Source organism: Camelus dromedarius, chromosome 5 (assembly GCF_036321535.1).
Source record: "Camelus dromedarius isolate mCamDro1 chromosome 5, mCamDro1.pat, whole genome shotgun sequence".
NCBI lineage: Eukaryota > Metazoa > Chordata > Mammalia > Artiodactyla > Camelidae > Camelus > Camelus dromedarius.
The window spans coordinates 85,041,020-85,061,598 of NC_087440.1; the positions used below are offsets into that span (position 1 = coordinate 85,041,020).

The 20,579-nt window shown below is 53.1% G+C and overlaps 1 protein-coding gene and 1 long non-coding RNA gene across 7 annotated transcripts in view; one reads left to right on the plus strand and one right to left on the minus strand.

Moving 5' to 3' along the window:
• The window catches only part of LOC116153604 (uncharacterized), a 65,448-nt gene extending 60,839 nt beyond the window's left edge, over nucleotides 1–4,609 (plus strand). For all 4 annotated transcript variants that reach the window (XR_010381064.1, XR_010381063.1, XR_010381065.1 and 1 more), the window contains one exon: nucleotides 4,289–4,609. This is a non-coding gene — a long non-coding RNA (uncharacterized LOC116153604). The remainder of the gene's footprint in view (nucleotides 1–4,288) is intronic.
• On the minus strand, nucleotides 1,806–13,980 carry SERPINA1 (serpin family A member 1). 3 transcript variants are annotated; one of them, XM_064486224.1, is made up of 6 exons: nucleotides 13,853–13,961; nucleotides 11,830–11,933; nucleotides 5,981–6,639; nucleotides 4,269–4,539; nucleotides 2,919–3,066; nucleotides 1,806–2,077 (listed from the first exon to the last, which is right to left on the minus strand). In XM_064486224.1, exons 1-6 carry the CDS (start codon nucleotides 13,958–13,960, stop codon nucleotides 1,886–1,888), a joined length of 1,482 nt encoding a protein of 493 aa, XP_064342294.1. In that variant the 5' UTR covers nucleotide 13,961; the 3' UTR covers nucleotides 1,806–1,885. The 3 variants fall into 3 exon arrangements, with proteins under 3 accessions (XP_064342294.1, XP_064342295.1, XP_031310111.1); XM_064486225.1 differs by having other exon boundaries at nucleotides 11,830–11,930; nucleotides 13,853–13,950; XM_031454251.2 differs by lacking the exon at nucleotides 11,830–11,933 and having other exon boundaries at nucleotides 13,853–13,980.
• Between the last annotated feature and the right edge of the window lie 6,599 nt (nucleotides 13,981–20,579).

The window sequence follows — 20,579 nt, forward strand, 5'->3', positions numbered from 1 at the left end:
GACCCTTAGGTCCGGCATCATTCTAGGTGCTGGACAACGTTCGTGTCATTAATGGAATTTGTCGAAGTTGGGAGTCTCTAGGCAGAGAAAACTCAAGAGGATATGAGATGTATATGGCAAACAGCCCAACCTTTCTCCATTATGTTAAATTATGTGAAATTGCACTGATGTGGCCATTTGGACCTAAATGGTGTAAACTGGATATGACTCAACTTAGTTCTTTAGGCGTACATTCATCCCAGTGAGAGGCTGGATGGTGACTGCTAGATTTGTGTGGGATGGGGCAGCCTGCCACAGAGCAGACACATTCTCACTAGTGTTCAGGGCGCTGGGTCCTTCCGGCTGGGGCTCCAGCCTGGCCTCTCACTGCAGTAGCCCTCCAGCAGGGCTTGGAGGATGGAAGGAGTCACACGGCCCTTTCTGAAAAGGGCTGCTCCTGGGACAGCCTCTGGCTGTGGCACAGGAGCTGTGGTTTCCTCCAAAGACCGCAGGGAGGGCCGCGGGGCGGCCAGAAGACAGGTTGAAATGCGGCCCCGGCAGGGCTTAGCCAAGGGAGGGCAGGCGGGGCGCTGGGAGTGGATGGTCTGCTGGACTTCCACTCCTATGACTAAGGAATCCTTCTAACAACTTTTCAGAACCATCCAGGGCACCTTGACCACATGATTAGGGAAGACAAGAGGGCATAAGGTAAGTGGCCTTGAGGGTCTGACATCCTGGATGAGTTGGAACAGGTGATACAGGCTGAGACCCCAAAATCTTCTCTTCATCGAGGGGACGAGACCTGCTCCTAGGAGTTGTAGGTTTGAGGGTCCTGGGGCAGAGACGGAGTGACAAAGACAGAAGTATGTGTCCCCAGGCCAGCCCCTTTGGAAAGGGTCCCAGAATAAACAGTCAGAGCTGTGGAGCCAACTGGGGCCCACCAAGGCCCTGCGACCCCCAAATTTCCAGCCCTTAGGCGTCCACCTGCTCCTCTTTGGAAGGTAAAGTTCATTCCTTTCTGATCCTAGCAGGAGTAACTGCCCTGGGTAATGTCTAAACACACAATGAAACACTCCTGACCAACTGGTCTGCTTCAACCCCATGTCTCCATCTTAGAGCCAACCAAAATCTGTTCCAGAGCTGATCACACAAGCCCTGTGTTTGCCAGCCCCTTCCCCATAAAAGGCCCTGCACATGCACCCCAGCGCTCACACGGGCACCTCTCGTCTGTGTGGCCCACCGTAGCAGCATGTCTCTTAACCTTTCCTTTGTCTTTGGTAAATGACCTGTGAGCAACCAGGACCCAAGCTTGGCACAGGCGACAAGGTGGGGCGAGAGGGGACCTGGTCTCCCCCTCCTGCTGCTGGAGACGTGGCAGCTCAATGTCCCCGTCTGAGCTGAAGGCTCTGAGAGCAGCTGGCAGCCCTGTGTATGTGTGTGGCGGAGGGGGGGGAGAGTCTCAGGGGGCAGGGAGCGCAGTGAGCACTGCAGGGGGCGGTGCTTAGCAGGAGGACTTGCTGGACACATGATGAAGGTGGGGGCTGCGGGCTGGATTCTAAGCCTGTGCGATTTCCCCTTGGGGATTCCCAGAGGAGACTGGAGAGCCCGGCACGTTTCCGTAAAGATGGGGGAAGAGTCAGTAAGTGGTGGGTTACAGCCCACATTTCACCCTCGCCTGGCCCAGGACTGGGCGGTGTAAATGCTAATAGGCACTAACGCAGTGGACACAGGAAAGACTGCCGTGGTCCAGGTTCCACACACATCCCGGGGATGTAAAGGGAGACTCAGACACAAGAGGATGAGAGATCTGCACGCCACACTTCAGCTGGGGCTGGGTCAGTCATTCTTTAATGCCATGGGGGGAGGGTACTGGCTTGGGAGGGGAGGGCTGAACCCAGAGAGGCAGTTATTTCTGGGTGGGATTCACCACCTTCCCCACGAAGAGAGGAGCCTTGGTGGTGTTATCATGGATGATGGCGATGAAGGGCCTGTTGTAGCTGACATCTGGGGGCAGCGACATGGGGATGGCCTCCAGAATAGTGGCTCCTGCAGCTTCTGTTCCTTTCTCATCGATAGTCAGCACGGCCTTGTGCACTGCCTGCAAAGGAAAGAGCCCAGGAGTCCGATCTGAGTAGAAACAGGCTGCCTGGCCCTCACCCAGGCCAGGGAGCAGGGCCTGGAGAGGAGATCCTGGCCCACTCATGCCTCTCTCCCCATCTGGCCTATCTTTCCCTAGCCCTGTCCTCCCCTCCGAGCAAGGGACACAAAGGCATCCTCCTCAAGGCCTCTGTCTGAGCCCACACTGCACCCCTACCTCTTCCCCCATCACCCTCCTCAGCGTCCCCAGGAAGCAACCCACCACCTCGGGAGGTAGATTTTCTTGCATTTTGTCCCCTTGGCTCATCTCTTGTTTATAGCACCACATTTTAAGCTCCTTGGGGACCAGGACTTTGATGGGGACTTCACAGCACCCCAGCCCCACCCAGGCACTCCAGGTCACAGCCAGGCATTGAATTGCAGTTGCTCCTTTGGGCACCTTTAAGTGTCCTGAGTAAATGGCATCCTTAGTTGAAATCGCTCCGTAACTCAGACTCGGTCATTTGCCAATAACTCCTAGTGTCACAGATGCAGGTTAACAGTCCTTTGCAGTCCCTGAGCCCTGAGCCTCTCTCTGCAAATAGGGGTTTACTGGGACACAAAGAGAGGAAGACCGCAGCCAAGGATGAGGCAGAGGGTGAGTGACACAAACTCAGAGGAGGGCGTGAGGCCACCTCTTCCCCCCATCATCTGACCACATTCCAATCCTGGTGGAGCAATGGTGTTCCTCAGGGACCTCAGTCTGCAGGTGTGTTTGTGACCCTCCGTCCCTTCCTCAGCCTCCTCCCTGAGCTGCAGCCCCCGTGCACATTCTGGCTTGCAGATGTCAGGGGCACACTCACCTTGGACAGCTTCAAGGGCACTTCCTCAGCGATCCCGGAGAGGTCAGCCCCATTGCTAAAGACCTTGGTGATGCCCAGTTTGCCCAGGAGAGTCTGCAGATTGTAGGTTCCAGAAATGGACAGTTTGGGAAAACGTAAATTGGCAGAACTGTCAAAATGATTAGAAAACAAAAGACTGTCACGGAATTGAAATGTTTCCCTTTCCGGTTGTCCCTCCCTCTTGGCACCCCGTCCCCCTGCTCATGCGAGCAGGCGAAGTCAGCCTTGGTTTATTCCGCTTTCAGTCCTCCACATCCAGGGTCAGAGAGTGTTAGAATCACAGGGATCGTCTTGTCCTGCAAAGCCTCTCTAATGTCTCCTCCTCTGAGAAGGCCTCTGGGAGGATCCAGGGTGTCCTCCAGGAGGACCATGCACACTACTTCCCTCCAGGGTTTGGCCACCACACCCCCCCCAGACTGGGACTCCTCCGGGGCCAGGATCCCAGGGATCCGTGGGGCGTGGTGGCAGGTCCTTAGTGGCATCAGTTCAGTGAACGATGAGTGGGTGCGCGGGGCTGGGAGCTCAGCTCTCGTTTTCCATGGGGACAAAGCGTGGCCCCGACAGGGTCTGCTGTGTGTGCTGACTGGCACTCAGGCCTCATTTGACCCGGTCTGGACCCAGCGCCACTTTGTTCTCTGCTCTCAACTCAGCCACCGGGAACATGGGCACGGAACTGGGGTCAGGGGGAAGTATGAGAACTTCTATTTGCTTTTTGCCCTTATACTTCTCTGTATTTTCATTTTTGTTTTATGGTGGACGTGATAAAGTAGTTCACCTGGACGTGGGCAGATTTACGAACACAGAGATGTGCATTAACATGGGACGCATGACGGGGGTGTGGTCAAACCACAGCCATCTAGTGACAGAGGAACCCCATCACGTCCTGGACTTTCCCACTCTGGGTCTTTGCTTTTCCCGCCTCTCTGAGCAGGTTTCCCCCCAACTTGCTGTGGACTTTGTATCCTGTAACTCCACACTCAACTGCCACCTTTGCCAGGAAGCCCACCTCTTCCTTCTGGATTCGTCCATGACACGTATTGGCGTTGCTTACCCTCACTGGGCACTGGTCCCCAGGAAGGGGCAGTGTCCACGGTGGGAGGAAGTCCTCAAGGTCAGGACTTTTGCTTCCTCGGCCCTGGGCACTGTCCCTCTTATGGAGCTGGGCTGGTGCTACCCGGACGATGCTGCCCTCTGTTGGGAACACTGCGTCTTGCACAGCAGCTGTGGCCGTGGGACGTGGATCCACCCCCTCACCCTCTGGCTGGACCCGATGTGGCAGCTTCCCGGGCACCCTCCGGTTTGGGAAGTCACCTTGGGTATCTCTTTTCCAGGAACTTGGAGAGGATTTCCTTGGTGAGCGTGTCCTCCAGGTGCTGGAGTTTCCCCTCGTCGGGCAGGATGAAGAAGGCGGTGGCATTGCCCACGTAGTCCATCAGCAGCACCCAGCTGGCGAGCGTGTCGCAGTAGTGGAGGTCGAACATGCCCAGGCGGCTCATCATGGGCACCTTCACCGTGGTCTCCGCGTCCACGTGGAAGTCCTCCTCTGTGGTGCGCTCCGCATCGAAGGGCTTCTCCCATTTGCCTGGAGGGAAGGGGTGGCAGACATCAGCCAGGGATGGGAGAAGGTTTAATAAAAGTCGTAGAACAAAGGAGCCCTGAGCCTCTTGGCCAGACACTTGTCTCCGAGCCTCAGTTTCACTACCTATAAAATGGGGCTCAAATGAATGATCAGTCTACAGAAAGGACTTTTGGGAGGGTCGTTGAAGACCAGAGTAGGATTCAGAATTTCTATAATGTGGAGGCTGAGGGTGCCAATCTGTCTGTGCAGAGTAAGGATCTCGAGTTGTATTTCACACTTACTTACTTGGGGGTAGCTTGGGAAATTCTAAAGGAAAATTATTGGCACCAGTCATACACGGCACCTCCTTGTCTGAGTCTCCCTGATCCTTGGTGATTGGCGGGGCTTGTTATTCAGGGAATCCACTCTTGTTCCTGCTCTAATGGCTTTTGCCTGGACCAACACGAGAAATGCAGATGCCCAGGCAGGGCGCCCTCTGCTCCAACTGGAGAAGGTCACCATCCTGCTGAGTCAGAGTGGGAGGCTGCCTCAGGGATCTCAGGGCCCAGGTTTCCCATTTGATGGGAGGAGGAGACTGAGGCTGGGGAGGGGACGAGACCCACCTGAAGTCCCACCGCAGAGCTGGGACCGGGCAGGTGCTGACCCCGGCCTCGGCGCTCTCCGCCACACTGTTCTCCCTCGAGAACAATGAGCTGACAGTGTGAAGGAGGCAGCCCCTGGCCTAGATATTCACCTTCCCTCCCCCAGGCCATCTCCGTGGACCTATTGAACTCCTTAGAATGGGGCCCAAGGTTTCTGACATACTCATCACTCAGAGGGAGGAAGGCAGGCAGAGGTTGCAGTTTAGTTGAGCACCTGCTGTGTGAGCATATAGTCCTATGACCTTTGTGAGTTGTTTACTCCTTCCAGAAACCTGCCGACAAGGGTCTTATGATGTCCATATTACAGACGGGAAACTAGAACCTCGAAGAGGTAAAATGACGTGTCCATAGACAAACAGCCAATAAGCGGTAGAGAAAGCATTCGAATATTGGTCTTTCTAACTCCAAATCGATCACTATTTCCTCCTCACTAGAGCTGTCAGATGTGTGTTCTGTGAAATCCTGTTCCCTTCCCTTTGTACACTCTGCCAAAATTGATCTTTCTGGCTCTCTATTTTGGGAGACATTGCATATTATACATCACTTGCTGGTAGGAGGTGCAATACACACTAGGACACTTAAGGCTCTGAAAAGTCCTGCAGAGACGATAAAGATTTGACTATTCTGTCTACAGTTCCATAACCTTATTGGACCACGGAAAGTTCTATTGATCGTGTGTAGAGAACTGAACAGATGCATGGCTGTATCCCATGCTGCCCTGCCAGGAAGGTTAAGAACTGAGTGTTTGAGAATCTTTTGGGTATTTCTGTGGGAACAAGCTCAGGCTGGTTGTGCAACCTTACCTTTAAAGAATATGTAATTCACCAGAGCAAAAACAGTGTCTTTGTCAAGATCCTGTACCAAATCCACAATTTTCCCTTGGGTTCCCTTCTCTACATAATCGTTGATCTGTTTCTTGGCCGCTTCAGTGTCCATGAAGTTGATGGAGAATGCTTCGGAGTGGTACAATTTCTTGATATCTTCCAAAAACTTGCTCACTAGCTTTGCGGTCTCGTTGATGAACAGACCGTTGCCAGTGGTCAGTTGCAGCTGGTTGTCTGGCTGGTTGAGGGTGTGGAGGAGATGCTGGAAGCCTTCGTGGATCTCAGCCTCTGTTATCTCAGTGAGGTTGAAATCTAGGCCGTTCAGGATCTCGGTGTGAGTGTCACCCTTGGCCCCCAGGGAGAGCATTGCAAAGGCTATAGCGATGCTCACTGGGGAGAAGAAGATGTTGGTGGTGGTGGATCCGCTGGCCACCTGGCGGTACAAGCTGAAGGCGAAGTCGGCCAGGTTGGGGGCAATCTTGTGGCAGGCTGCTTCCATGTGGTGCTCACGATCCTGATTGGGTGCATCTGTCTCCTGGACAGCGTGTCCCTGGAGACCCTCAGCCAGGGAGATGGGGACCAGGCAGCACAGGCCTGCCAAAAGGAGGAGGCCCCGCGTGGTGGAGGATGCCATTGTCCTGCAAGAGAGAGAAGGGGGCCACGCCCCAGTCAGGCCACTCAATGAGTTCCTCAGCCACTGATCGACAATCATGGGAAAGCAACTACAATTTATTGAGCATCCACTATGTGCCAGGCCTGTGCCATGAACTGTCCTCCTTCGTCATCCCTGAAACACTCAGAACCCTGGCAAAGACACTACAGCGCTCACCAGGTGCCAAGTGCCGTGCTAAGCACTTTCCGGCCCTGTTGCGCCACACTCTGCTAACAGGCCTAGGAGGTAGGTCCTATGACCCTCACGGCTTTACAGGTGAGGAGACCAGAGCCCCTAGAGGTACAGCCACTTGTCCCAGGTTACAGAGCAGCACAGTGGCAGGACCAGAATCGCCTGCCCGGGAGTCTGGGTCTGGGGTCCACGCGCTGGACGGCTCCGCTAACGGCTGCAATGACCCCGAGGTGTAAGGGCCACAGCCCCTATTTTACAAAAGAGGAACCTGAGGCACAGGAAGGGCAATGTACGTGCTCACGATCACCCAGGAAGTGGGCCAGACCCGGCTCAGGGGTGACTGGACCTGGAACAGCCCTCGGAGGGCCTCCACTGAACCCTGTTATTTAGCGGACAGAGAGGCTGCTGCCCAGAGTGGGAAGGGTCTTGCCCAGTGACACACAGCCAGGACACAGAGAGCCGCGGGGAAACCCCGCTGAGGGGCTGGACCCACTCCCCACTCACAGTGAGCCTCAGCCCCTTGTAGATTTTCCTGAGCTAGGGTCTGTGGTCTCCCCGTATTAATGGGCTGAGTTCTCAGCAGTGAGCTCAGCTGCCCATCCTGATTGCCACCTGTGTCCCAGCTCTGCGCCCACCGTGGACGTGGGTGTTAGAGGTACTGGTCCCTCCAGTAAAGTGGGGTTTGTGTGTGCGCATGTGAGAAGGTGGGTAAGAGTTGCTAAAGCATCTCTTTTCTTTTCAGACGTGCCTGTGTTCTAATCCGGGTCTCAGCCGCCGTCAGCGCTGTGACCTAGGCCAAGTCATTTAGTCTGTCTAGTCCTCATTTTGTCACATACAGAAAGTGAGGTTGTTGGGAGAATTTAATGAAATAAGGATGGACACGAAAAACCTGCATTGAAGGCATCTGAGAGAGCACATTACAGAGGGGGAGGCTGGTAGTGTTGCAAACTAGAAGCCTTCAGACAACGGCCGGGGAGGGAGAGGAGTCCTGTGGCTGGGGGTGGGGGCGATAGTCGGGAGTGGCAAGGCCTGTGGCTGAACCAGCAAGATCGGTCTCTGTCTAGTGATGTTCAAGGTCAGTGTCACCCACAGCAACACAGGGCCGGCTCTGCCCCACTGAGCTCCCTCTACTCCAGAGAGACCCTGGCCTTGGGCCACCGGGCTGAGACGGCCTACATACAAGGAGCTCTCTTCCCAGATGGGGAACCAGGGATCCGAGCAGAGGAGCATGTGTGTCTGCTGTTAGCTGTTAGTCGCGTGACTAAAAGCATCATTTTAATAAAACACAAAGGCCAAGGAGCCCTTGAACTTGGCATATGAAAACCTGAAGGGAAGAAGTTGGAAATAAGAAATGCTGAGTTTCAGACTCACAGACATAGAAAACAAACTTGTCATTACCAATGGGGAGAGGGAGTTTGCAGATACTAACTGCGATATATAAAATAGATAAACAACAAGGTCCTACTGTGTAGCACAGGGAACTGTGTTCAATATCTTATAACAGACTATAATGAAAAAGAATATGAAAAAGAGTATATATATATATGTGTGTGTGTGTATATATATATATATATATATATATATAATGTATGTATAACTGAATCACTATGCTGTGATTAACAGAAATTAACACAACATTGTAAACTGACTCTAATTCAATAAAAAAAAAAGAAAAAAAATGCTGGGCTTCATCTACCCCCTTGGATTTTTAAAAGTTTCTTTCCAATAAAACAACAAGACAAAGTACAAAACTAGTTTCTTTCCATCACCTTTTTTCTGGCCTTCATGCCTCTAAATAATCCAAGTAGAGCAGACTACACATTACATAATACCTGTCTGGATTTTTCTTAAACTAGCCAATGGTTTTAGAGCTGAAGATGGGGCCAAAATTAGTTCTGTATATTTCCATCTCCCTTGGGTTTCTCTTTACTTCCTTACTGGATTTTGGTGCGGTCCTCCATGGTTTATGGAAATTCCCCACTTTGCAGGGCTCAGAGATCATGAGGGATTTGGGCCTCGGCAGGGTGGGGATACTAGATGTGCTGAGTGGTCTCCTGGCTGGAGGCTGTGGCTTCTGGCCCTGACAGGACCATGTCTCTCGACCTGGCTTTGGGCAAGCATCTTCTTGTCCTGGGCCTTGCTCTCCCCAGCTGTGTAAATGGAGGTAGGGAAAGACCTAAATGAGGTCTTTGTGTACTAACACTGGACTCTTGATTAGCTGGGTATCCGAGTTTGGTGGAACAAAATGGGCTGAGACTTCCCTTGGGTGAGGGGTGAAGGGGTGAGTTGCCCTCCCACTGAGAGGGCTGCTGGTGTGGGGCCCGAGTGAAGAGGGGCTACAGCTTGCATGAGGACATGTTTCCCTGACCCCCCCAACCCCAGTTCATCTGCCTGGAGGTCACGTCACCTCCTCTGGTTTCCTTCTTTTACCATAAATGGTCTGAGGCCAGGAGCAGGTTAGTCCTTGCCAGGGCCACACCGGGAGTCAGGGACAAAGCTGGCTGGACCAAGCCTAGGCTTTCCCACCACCAGACAGGGACCATATGTCCTCAGATCTTAGATGCTGAATGTCAGAATTGGACCCCCAGGGACTCGGCTGTTAGCCTTGAGCCATGTTGGCTTTGTTTTGCTTCCCAGCCTGTTCCTTCAGGGGCCCAAGGCTTTTGCTCCCTCCTCGCCCTTCTACCAAAGGCAGGACCCTGCACCCCTCAAGTTCTAGTGCAGGGGAGCCAGCCGGAGATGAGGAATAAATGGTGAAGCGCCCAGAGTTTTGGCCCAAACTTGAAGCCAAAAGAGTGCAGATGTCACAGGGACATTTCCAGAGTCAGGGCAGGTAGGGGAGAGCGACGGGGACCATGTCTTTGCCTAATCTCACGCCACTGCCCCCTTGGACACAAAATGAGCCATGAAGAGCGACCCAGTGGGGTCCAGGAAAATAACTGTGCCGTAAGGTCACAACCTGCTGCAACCTGGCCCTAAATGAGCCCAGGTTGGACCCAGCCCCGCCGCTTATGGGCAAGTGGCATTGGGCAAGAGACTTCACTTCTTTGAGCCCCGGATTCCTGTCAAGTGGGGAAAAGAATCTCTGGTGGGCAGATATGAGCAATCAACAAGGTGATGGCGGGGCGGACATCTCCTGGATGTGGAAGCCCTCCCCATACCTGCGCACAGGTAGGGTTTGGGTGTGAGAACTGGCAGATTCCTTCTCTGCCAGTTGCCAAACTGCCTGGGACCAGAGAGGGGAATCCCTGCTCAGCAAAGAATAGCCTCTGAGTTTGAAAAATGTTCAGTCCTCGTCTCCAAGTCTTGATTTATCACCTATTAGCTGCCACACCCGATTCCTAGCAAACATTAGCATCAGTGTCCCCATCGTCATCCTCACACTTAGGAAACAGCAGGACACAGACATACACCGTCTCATCTAATCTCTCAAAGCCTGCCCTATGAGGTGGGAATGATTATTAGCCCCACTTCATAGATAGAGAAATTGAGGCCTACAGAGGTTAAGTAACTTACTGAAACCCACAGAGCTGGTTGCTTATAGAAGTGGATTTAATCCTTGGCATTTTGATTCCTGAGCCTGACATTTAACCCTTCTTTGTATACAAAGCTGAAGTAAGAGGCCTTGAAACAGAAAATCTCAGAAGTGGCCCGGCCAAATGAAGAGGGGGAGCATCAGTTTGTGGCTAAGATCAGAAGCTTTGAGGCAGGCTACTCAAGTTCAATTTGCTATCAGCTGTGTGACCTTGGACAAGTTACTTAACCTCTCTGAACCTCAGTTTCCCAGAGATGATAAAAGTGTACTTCTTCATGGAGCTCTTATGCAAATGAAATAGGCACTGAGTGCCATGAAATGCCTGGCACACCATCTGCTCGCAGGAGGCATCACTGTTACTGATACTGGGGCTCTTTCAGAGCACTCTCGGGGAGTCTGGTTGCCTTGGCCTCAGTCATCTTTATAGGCCCCACCTCCAAAAACCAATGATGGAAAAGTCCTATCCTTCCTAAACTCCAGAGATTAAGGCAGGTAGGGGTAGGGGTAGGGTAGGGGCAGGAGGGCATAGGTTATCTGTGCTTTGCCCAAAAGGACAGAGAAGTTAAGCAACTGTCCAGGGTTGCCCAGCATCAGAAGGCCCTCCAGGCCAGCCCAGGCTTCCCAGTCTCCACCTGGTGCCTGAGATCCCAGAAATGTGATCAGGAATGTGGGTTCCAGAGCTAGGCGGCCTGAGTTTGAATCCTGGATGGTGTGAAATTTGGGACAAGTGCTGAACCTCCCTGTCCCCGACTTCCTCATCTGTAAAATGGGAAGAGCGCGGTAGCCACTTCAGAAGGTTGCTGTGAGGCTTAAATAGAAGCTGCCTGGCCAGCATGAGGGCTCAGGAACACCCCGAGGATGGTGGCCCTCTCTGGCTTCCCATTGTCCACTGCGGATGGAGGTGCCAGAGGCCCACTGTGTACAGGGGGGCCCACTTTGGCACCTCCAGGCTGAGACCTGGCCTGATGCTGTTTTGGGCATACCTGCAGAGGATGGAGGCCTCCTAAGCCACTGAGACTCTGGGCTTCTGGTCCGGCCAGGTCCCTGCGTCAGCCTGGGCTCCTCACTGGCCCTCTCTGAGCCGTACCTTTCTCATCAGTAGAAGTGGAAAAAGATTCATACCTGAGCAGCAGCCGGGGTGGTGAAGTCTACAGGATACGACCCACAGGAAAGACTCAGGAGCTGTGTCAGCAGAAACAGGCTCCTTCCTGGGTCCCAGGACACCAGAGCCAGCCCCCAACTTCCACTCCCGCTTACAGAGGGCCAGTTTAGTCACCAGTAGGTACTGGGGAGGTCCTAGACAGCCTTAGGGGAAAGGACCCTCCAGGGCTGCTGTTACTATGACAACAGGAGGCCCAGCCCCAGCCCACTCCAACCCCTCTGCATCCCAGGCAGCGCAGGGACCCACAGGCCTCTGGGGAGGCGCTCGCCAGTGGAAGGCATACTTACGATTCACTGTCCCAGGTTGGGGCTGGTGACCAAGGCTGAGGAGACAGAGCCTTGTCCTCACCTGTATTTAAGCAGTGGATCCAGAGGTACGATGGGGGAGGCTGCTGGTGAATATTAACCAAGGTCACCTCAGTTATCGGAGGAGCAAACAAGGACTAAGTCCATGGGCTGGACACTGAGCCGCCTGCCCACGCTGCCTGTATGTGCTCTTCCTGGGCGGCACGCAGCCCTCTGCTCCTAACGCCAAAGGAGTCTTTGTGTCCAGCTCATAAACCACAGCATCCTGAATCCAAGGTGGGGTGGCGTGTGACTCAGGCAGTCTTTGGGATGGCAGGACTTGCTGGCCTGCACTCCTGCTGGGGATTTCTCGGCGGCTGCCCCACAGGTAGCAAGAACTACCATTTACTGAGCCATCTCGAAATGCCCACTGCTGAAGATGCGGGGTGGGGGAGTGGGTTATGAGTCCAATTGGCAGATGGAGAAACTAAGGCCCAGAGTGGAAAGGCTGCCCATCTGAAGTCAGCAAGGCAACCTCAGATACAAAAACTCTCTCAACATCCCTGGAAAGAAGATAGGGCCTGAGCGATGCTGTCACAGCCACTTAAGGCTGACACAGGCGGCCATGGGCACAGGCGGCTGTGAGCACAGGCCAGGGTCAGAGAGTAAATCTGTAAAGCTGTGTGGCCTCAAGCAAGATGCTTCATCTCTCTGAACCAGAAGGTATATTTTCATTTGCATCATTGGGCTTTAGAAGTCAAACTTCTTAGCATGGTTGTCAGGGTTACACAAAATCCCTTCTGTAAGGTGCCTGGCACACAGTAGGCTCTTTACTTTGATTTGCATAGCCTGCTGTTCAGCCCTGTCTTCAGGCTTCTCTGGGCAGATCAGAGGAGGCTCAATTCTTCGCCAGCCTCAGGCCCATTTCTGTTTCCCTTGGATGTAGCTCCTGGCAGACTAAGGTAATCCAAAAATGGCTTGGATTTTCCTCAGGACTATGGCCCCATCCAAGGGCGATCGCAAGCCCCTAGGAACACTGGTGGTGGTTGGGGGGGGGGTGCAGGGTCTGAGGCCAGTAGGGCCTTACTTGTTTTAAAAAGGGCCCTTTTTTAAACAACCTAAGGCAGACAGCATCACACTGTGCGCGACGCCCGCACGCCCACTTGGCATGCAGTGTGCACTCTGTAGGCGTTTGTTGAGTGAGTGGACGACTGCATCCCTGTCCCTCCTGTTTTCCTCTGGTCCCAGCTGGGGGACTCTGCCAGGTGAACAGCCTGCAGGTCTGTCTAGCACACAGGTTCAGACCAGGGAACCCAGTGCCCCCATTCATTGGCTGTGAGGTGTAAGGCAAGCTGGTTAACCTTTCCATGCCTCAGTTTCTGCATCTGTAAAATGGGGATATTGACAGTTCCTACCTCACCGGCCTGCTGCTAGGATTAAACACAGCAGTTGCAGGTAAGCTCAGAGCCCAGTGTTGAGAGCACACAGGAAGCCCTTTATGATATTGCAGACCCTGTGCCAGTGGGTCTCCCTGGTGTCTTTCAGGGTGGGCGGTGGCTGGGTGGGGGACATTCCAGGGGCTTCCCTGCAGGCCTCATTCAGTGTTCTCAGTACCCTTGTGAGGGGAGGAGGTACCTCCCCTTATACAGAAACAGAAATGAGCTCAGAGAGGGGAGGGCTCCCTTGCCCCCTTCCCTCCTGACTCTCCAGTTCCATAGTGTGGCTTCAGAACTGTGACTCTTTCCCTTGAGCTGGCTGAATGGGCATTTCCCCCAGGACTCTGCATCTGCTTGGAGACCTAGGCTATGGTGAGGTGAGGCCTGCCTTTCCTACCTCCTGAGAATTTCTCCTCCTCCCCGTGCCTCAGTTTCCCCATCTGTATAATGGCCTCCCTCCAAGCCCAGCTGCCCCTCCCAGCTCTCACACTGAATGAGCAACAGCACATACCCAGGCTATTGCCAAGCGTGGCCCCTGCAGCCCAGCGGCCTGGAGGCTGGTGGACAGCTGCCCCCCCAACCCCTCCTACCTTCAATTCTGGCTGTGGTGGCGGCCACGCCCTGCTGACGCGGCAGAACCTCCTTGGCTTTGGGGCTCCCGCAGGCTGTGTGCCCCTGAGCCTGATCTCTGTCCGCATAGGAGGAAGGAGGCTCTGGGTGGCGCAGGCAGCAGGTCTGGGAGGGGCGGGGACTTGGGGCAGGAAGTTGCCTTTCACAAAGTTGCCAGAAGCCAGGCAGATGCCAGACGGCCCTACCCAGCCCAGGCAGTCCTGTGTGTCACCTGCTGTTCCTGCTGTGTCCAGCTGTGTGACCCGGGATGAATCATTTAGTTCCTTTGAGCCTCTGTAAGAGGACTGGTTGCATGGTGGCAGAGACGGCAGGTGCCACCCTTTGGTCCAGGGCTGGCATCAGCATCTCGGTAGGTTTCCAGGGCCAGCTGTAGAGGGAAGAGGCATGAGCCACCTCTGAAATTCACTAGGGGAGCCCCACAGAGATTGAGAGGGGGCTGTGTGTGTGGGAGAGGTGTGTGTCATGGACGCTGGCTGGGGGCAGAAGAGATGCAGGCTATCAGGGGCACTGGGGACTTGGAGGAGGAGTGAAGAAAGAGTATTGGGGAGGGGAGTGGGAGAAAGTGAGGGGCTCAGAGTGGCGGCCTGTCTTTCTGAATCAAGGGCTCCTCGCTCAGCACTTCCTTATTTATCTCCCCATCCTCACACTCACCGCTCCCTTAGTATTTCATGCTGCGGACAGCTCTGCTGGAACCCACCCCAGAAAGAAGGGGTGGGATGGTCTGGGAAAATGAGCAAGGACAGAATCCCTTAGTGGGGCACCCAGTGTCCATTCTGCACGCCATTGTGTCCCACAAACCACAAGCCATGGTGGAGGAAGTCCTGTCCACGTGGTTAATTCTGGAATTGTCGATTGCTAGATCTGGGCTGATTCCCTGGGAGTGAATGTATCCTAGGAAGACTCTGTGGGTTGGCTGTAAATAAGGGGCATCTGGGGAGACCTTATCCCCCACTGGCCTGTCTAGAGATGGGAGAGAGATGGATAGAAGCATGAGAGCTGAGGAGTGGGGGCTGCAGCAGGAAGGGAGGGAGGGGAGGGGTGTGTGAGGGGCTCTGGACCAAGTAGATCAAGGATCAGAAGCTCTGACTGGTCCAGAGAACGATGCTGGACTTAAGGGATGCTACACCTGTTGGCAGAGCTCCCCAGAGAGTGTGGGTACCAGCCTGTGCTGACGGCCCTAGGCACACACGCAGTCACATCACACGCACCCCCACGCTCAGATCCCCCATACTGTGGAGGCCCCCCTCCAGGCACTGGTCCTTTCTTCAGGAGGCAGTGCAGGTCAGTGGTTAAGGCATGGGCTCAAGGGCTAAGCACCTGGGTTCAAGCCTTCACTCCACAGTTCTCTCTGTGAGATCTCAGCCCCTTAACCTCTCTGTGCCTCCGTTTCCTAAGCCGTGGGACTGCAGATGAGAATGTGGAGAGTCAAGGAGATGATAATATGTCAGATTAAGGGCGGCCTCAGGCCCGAAGTCAATGCCAGCCACATTTAATCTTCTATGTGTCGGGGCCGGGGAAGCCTTTCAGGTGGGTCCCAGGTGCTCAGCAGGAGAAAGACCTGGGGAGCAGCGCGCTTTGTCTGGTGGGCACTTCTTCAGATTCAAGTTTCTGCTTGTCCCCAGAGGCCACAGCCCCTTCTGCTGGGGGGCTGCACTCATTTCGCTTCCTGAGGGCACAGGGCCAAGTGCAGTTAACATCTTTCTGAGTACCTGCAAGGTGCAGAGGGCCAGGCCAGGTGTGGGGTAGATTCAGGGGAGGACCTCATTTTAGCTCTCTGAGCCTCGGTTTCCTCCTTTGTAAAATGGGCATACCGAGAGTCTTTTTTTTTTTATATGGTTGTTTCGAGGCTTAAATGAAGGGATGGTTTGGGGGTGTTTGACACCAGGCCTACTCTGTAGTCATCACCAACCCCGTGTCTGTCTTCTCATAACTCGTTTAAACTAGTTGGGTTAGTCGCACGGTCCAAGAGTCTCTTCCAGGAGGTGGGCTGAATTTGCATCATGAGTGCCCCGCCTTTTAGCATCTTGCAAACCTACCAACTTGCAACACCCTAGTGGACCCTTTTCCCTTCCGGACACGACCTCATGGCTGCTTCCTGTGCACAGTTCAATTCTTGCTTTTTCTGGAACAACTGGATTTATTCCCAGTTTCTTGTTTTCAGTCTTCATCCTTACCTGTAGGAAAAGGAGGCAACTCAGTGCACTGGAAGTGACCGTAGAGTTCACAGGAGGATTAAACACCCAGCTACTTTTCCACCCTCTACTTGTTCAAATTAATAAAACTACTGTTTTCGTTTGCTTGTTGTTTTTGTTTTTTATTGAAGTCTAGTCAGTTACAATGTGCCAATTTCTGGTGTGTAGCATAATGTTTCAGCCATACATATACACACATATATTTGTAAAATTACTGTTTTTATTATCGCTGTTTCTTTCTACACTTTATTTTAACTTGACCCTTCTGAATGTATGGACTATTATTGGCTTTCAGCTTTTAGGAGGCTCCACTTGTCTTGTTTAAAGATAATTAGTATTTCCTTTGGGATGGTCAAATGGTCACATTTTGTCCAATAGGAGTCCTTTTAACTGATCTCTTTTCTCCTTTCAGCAATCCTTGTTGACGTTGCAGGAAGCACACATTTGATTTCCAGCAGCGACACCACGTCCCAGGCCCATCTTCTTTTTTTTCTGCCCCAAGACAAGGTGTCAGTAACCCTCTCCGGGAGAGGAAGAGAGGAGATGGCAAAGGTCCTTCTGGACACAACAGGGAGGGCTACAGGTGCAGGAGACCCTGAAGGACTTTGGGACTTGTTTTTTCACAATTACAAACCCCGCGTGGGTGACTTCGATAGCAGAGAGCAATAGGGCTCTTCGAATTTGCTCAACGCAGACCTTGGGTCACAGTGGTTCGATCTACCTTTCGGCCTTCTATCGTGTTGACTTTAAACATTTCTGTTTGCTTGGTTTTCATGAGTCTCTTGCTGCTTCCATGTTACGAAACAGCCCCCCAGACCAACTCCAGTGTGTGGTCTGTCAGCACCTGCATCGTATCACAGGTGATACTTCCTGAGCACTTCTTATCTGCCCGGCGATGGGTACCATTAACATCCCCTTAGTACAGATGAGGAAACTGAGGCACAAAGAGTCACCCTGATGTTGACAGTGCAGCCCATCTGCCTCGCTCCCTCCCCTGCTCCTCCCTCTCCTATGCTTCCCTCCCTTCCTGTATCTGTCATCAGCTTACGAGATTGTCTTCCAGTTTTCCCATCTATTAATGCATTTGCTCATTTGTTCACTCACTCTCTACATATCCCATAGTGATCACTCGTTGGCTCAGAGTTTGAGAAGGTAAAAAGATGTGGTCCCCATTGTTCAGAAACACACAGCCTGGTGGGGTCCGAGCCCGGGGACCACAGAGGCCCTTTCTATGACCCAGGGAGGGAGAGATGGAGAAGAGTGGTGGGTTCAAGAGATAAACGGGAGTCAGGAGCAGCGGAGAGGGATGACATTGGGAGTAAGCGCCAGGAGGCCCTGGGGCTGGCCCTGGGGCCGATGTTCCTCGGCATCTGTGATGGAATCCGCATCTCCCGACTTTCTGCTCAGTTCTCTTTCTGCCAACCCTCCCATCCGCCAGGGTAGAGTCTCTCCCACCCCCCATGACAGGAAGGAGCAGACTCCAAAGGCAGATCCAGAGCCAGCTGGCAGGGGGATTTCATAGCAATCCCCCCTGCTGACAGGGGGATTTCATAGCATCTTTCCTTCTTTCCTCTCCTTTCTACCCTATCTCAGCTCTGGGGCTCAGGCCCCCATCACCTCACCCAGCAGCCTTTCTCCCCCCATGTACTCATCAGATAGCTAAGACCCAACTTTCCTAGAGACCTGGCTTCCCCTGAAGTCCTTTCCAGTAGGGGCTGTTTATTTTCCGACATCTCTGACTCTGGGTGTCACAAGAAGGTCCAGTTCTCCTGGCCCCACGACTGCCTCCCCACGACTACCTCTCCCCACTTAGCCATCATGTAGCCAACCCCCGGTCAGTCCCACCTTCCCCCAGTCTCATGCCTGACACCCACAGGCCAGTGGAGCATACCCTGCATCACAGGAGGGGGTCATCTGGACTCAGCCTGGTCTGTTTGGCATCACTCACCATCCTTGTGGATGACCTTCTGAGTGCTGGCCCCTCGCTTCCTGTCCGTCTCATCTCTCATGACCTCCTTCACTCCTCTCCACCCACCTATGACCCACTGGACCTTTGCTATCAGGTTGGAGGCCTCTTCTGTCAACTCTTCATGTACAGCCCCCCTTGCCCCCTCCCCACCTGTCCTTGAGCCTCACGGGATTGCCAGTGTGGACACACGGAGATGGTGCGGTGTCATCTGCTTAAACCTCATTGCCATCTCTTTGGTCCATCTCTGTCAATACCTTTGTGATCGATAGAATGATGTCCATGATCCTAATCCCCAGGACCTGTGAATGTGTCCGCCTTCTGTGGCAAAAGAGACATTACAGATTAAGATTAAGGATCTTGAGTTGGGAGGTTAGCCTGGGTTATCTAGGTGGGCCCAATATAATCACAAGGGCCCTTATAAAAGAGGAGCTGGAGGGTCAGAGAGACAGAAGGAGATGTGAAGACGGCATGAGGGTGACCTGAGGAAGGGGCCGTGGATTCAGAGGGGCAGACAGCCTCTAGAAGCTGGAGAAGGCAAGGGAAAGGACTTCCTTCTAGAGACTCCAGAAGGAATTTAGCCCTGCTTCCACCTTGATTTTAGATTTTGACCTCCAAGACTGTAAGACAACGAATCTGTGTTGTTTTAGGCAAGTAAGTTGTAGTCACTTGTTACAGCTGCGGTAGGAAACTCAAACAACCTTCAGCTCCCTTTGTTTTCCCTTTGTGCCTACCCCGCAAACCCTAACTCTCCATCATCTAGTCACCCCTTCCCTGGCCCTGGGGCCACCGCTGTCCCCCCACACTGGCTTCTTGCTGCAGCCTCCCTGGGCTGGCCCCCTCTCCCTTCCCTGGGCGCATCCCAGCCTCCCCTCCACACCCCTCACACCGCGGTCGACACACGATGGTCCACAGGCCCGGGCGGGCGGGCTGCCTGTTTTGGTATGGCCAGGCAGCCAAGAATGGTTTCTGCAAAAAATCCGAAGAAGCACAATATTTTATAACAGAAGAAAATGAGATGCAATTCACGTCTCAGTGTCCACATACAATGTTTTATTGGGACACAGACACGCTTGTTCGTTCATTGTCCAAGGCTGCTTTCGTGCCATCGTGGCAGAGCTGAGCTGCTGTGACAGAAACTGCATGGCCTGCAAAACCTAGTATTTACCACCTGGCTCTCCCAGAACAAATGCGCTGACGCCTAACTGGGATGACAGCTATGTCCACACCTCCATCCGATGATCGCTGCATTGCCTCCCCGGCTGCCAGCCTTACATGGGCTGCTCTCTGTGCTGGGAAGGAGGCACCTTCCTCTGCCTCCTTGCGAGGCTGACAGTGTGTCCCTCCATATCTGGGTCCAGGACAGACTCACCAGTAAGCCTTCCTGATCCCCCACCCCCGAGCTGGCTGTGCTGGGTGACATGTCCCCCGCTTGCTGCTTCCACAGTGCTTCGGACACCTCCCTTTATAACATTTCTCAGAAGAGCTGACAGTTACTGAGCACAGACTGCATGCCAGACACCAGCCCAAGCATTTTAGAGAGATTAACTCTTCTTCTCCTCACAGTATGCCTACGAGGTGGGGACTTTTGTTTTCCTCATTTTACAGATAAGGAAACTGAGGATCATCTAAGTCAAGCAACTAGCCCCAGATCATGGAGCTGGTGAGTGGTGGAGGGGAGATTTGTATTAGGCTGTGTGACCATAGGCAAGGGCGCAGGACCCCAAAGCTCAGCTCTACCACCAGAGCGCAGTTACCTGAGGCCAGAGCTGTGTTCTTTTTTTCAATTATAATTTTTCACTGAAGTTTAGTTTATTTATAGTGTTAGTTTCAGGGGTACAGCAAAGTGATTCAGTTATACATACATATATAAATATTTTTTTTCAGATTCTTTTCCATTACAGAAATTGAATATAGTTCCCTATACGCTACAGTAGGTCCTTGTTGTTTATCTATTTTATATACAGTAATGTGTATCTGTTAGTCCCAAACTCCTAATCTATCCCTCCCATCTCTCTGAGTTGAGCACAAAACAGATGCTCACAGGATGCTTGGTGAACTGAGTTGAAACGCATGGAAGAGATGAAAGAGGATACAAATGGCGCCTTTCTTTTATCAGATGGTTAAGGTGTCTTGCCAGCGTGAAAGTGTGAAAACCTTTGGAATGCTCAAAATGTGCATGGGGGATGCAACTTCTTAGATTAAAAAACAAACAGTTGTTTTGTCCATTCCAGCTAGAAGCCATCATCTGAGGAAACCTGCCCTGTGCCCTTACCCTGGGAAGACTGAGAGGAGGGTGGCTGGTTGCCCCTCAGCCCACACCTAGAACCCGGTTATCCTGCTCGCCACGCCTGGGCTCCCACCACCGCCCAGAGCTGCCTCTGCATCTGCCTCCTCTGTCTGCCCCACGAGAAAAGGGGAACGGTTCATGGGAGGAGAGCAGAGCGGGGGCTGAGCTGTGATGGCGAAATGCCACCGAGGGAAGGGGATTGCATCATGCCCGCTGCCCTCTCCTTCCGTTCCCCCTGG

Excerpts from the sequence above, each read along its gene's own strand:
- SERPINA1 (XM_064486224.1), bottom strand. The coding sequence starts at position 13,960 with ATGCGGACAGAGATCAGGCTCAGGGGCACACAGCCTGCGGGAGCCCCA. Across the intron at positions 11,934-13,852 it reads CACCACAGCCAGAATTGAAG|CAGCCTCCCCCATCGTACCT; the intron begins GTAGGAGGGGTT and ends AATATTCACCAG. Across the intron at positions 6,640-11,829 it reads CCAACCTGGGACAGTGAATC|GACAATGGCATCCTCCACCA; the intron begins GTAAGTATGCCT and ends TCTCTCTTGCAG.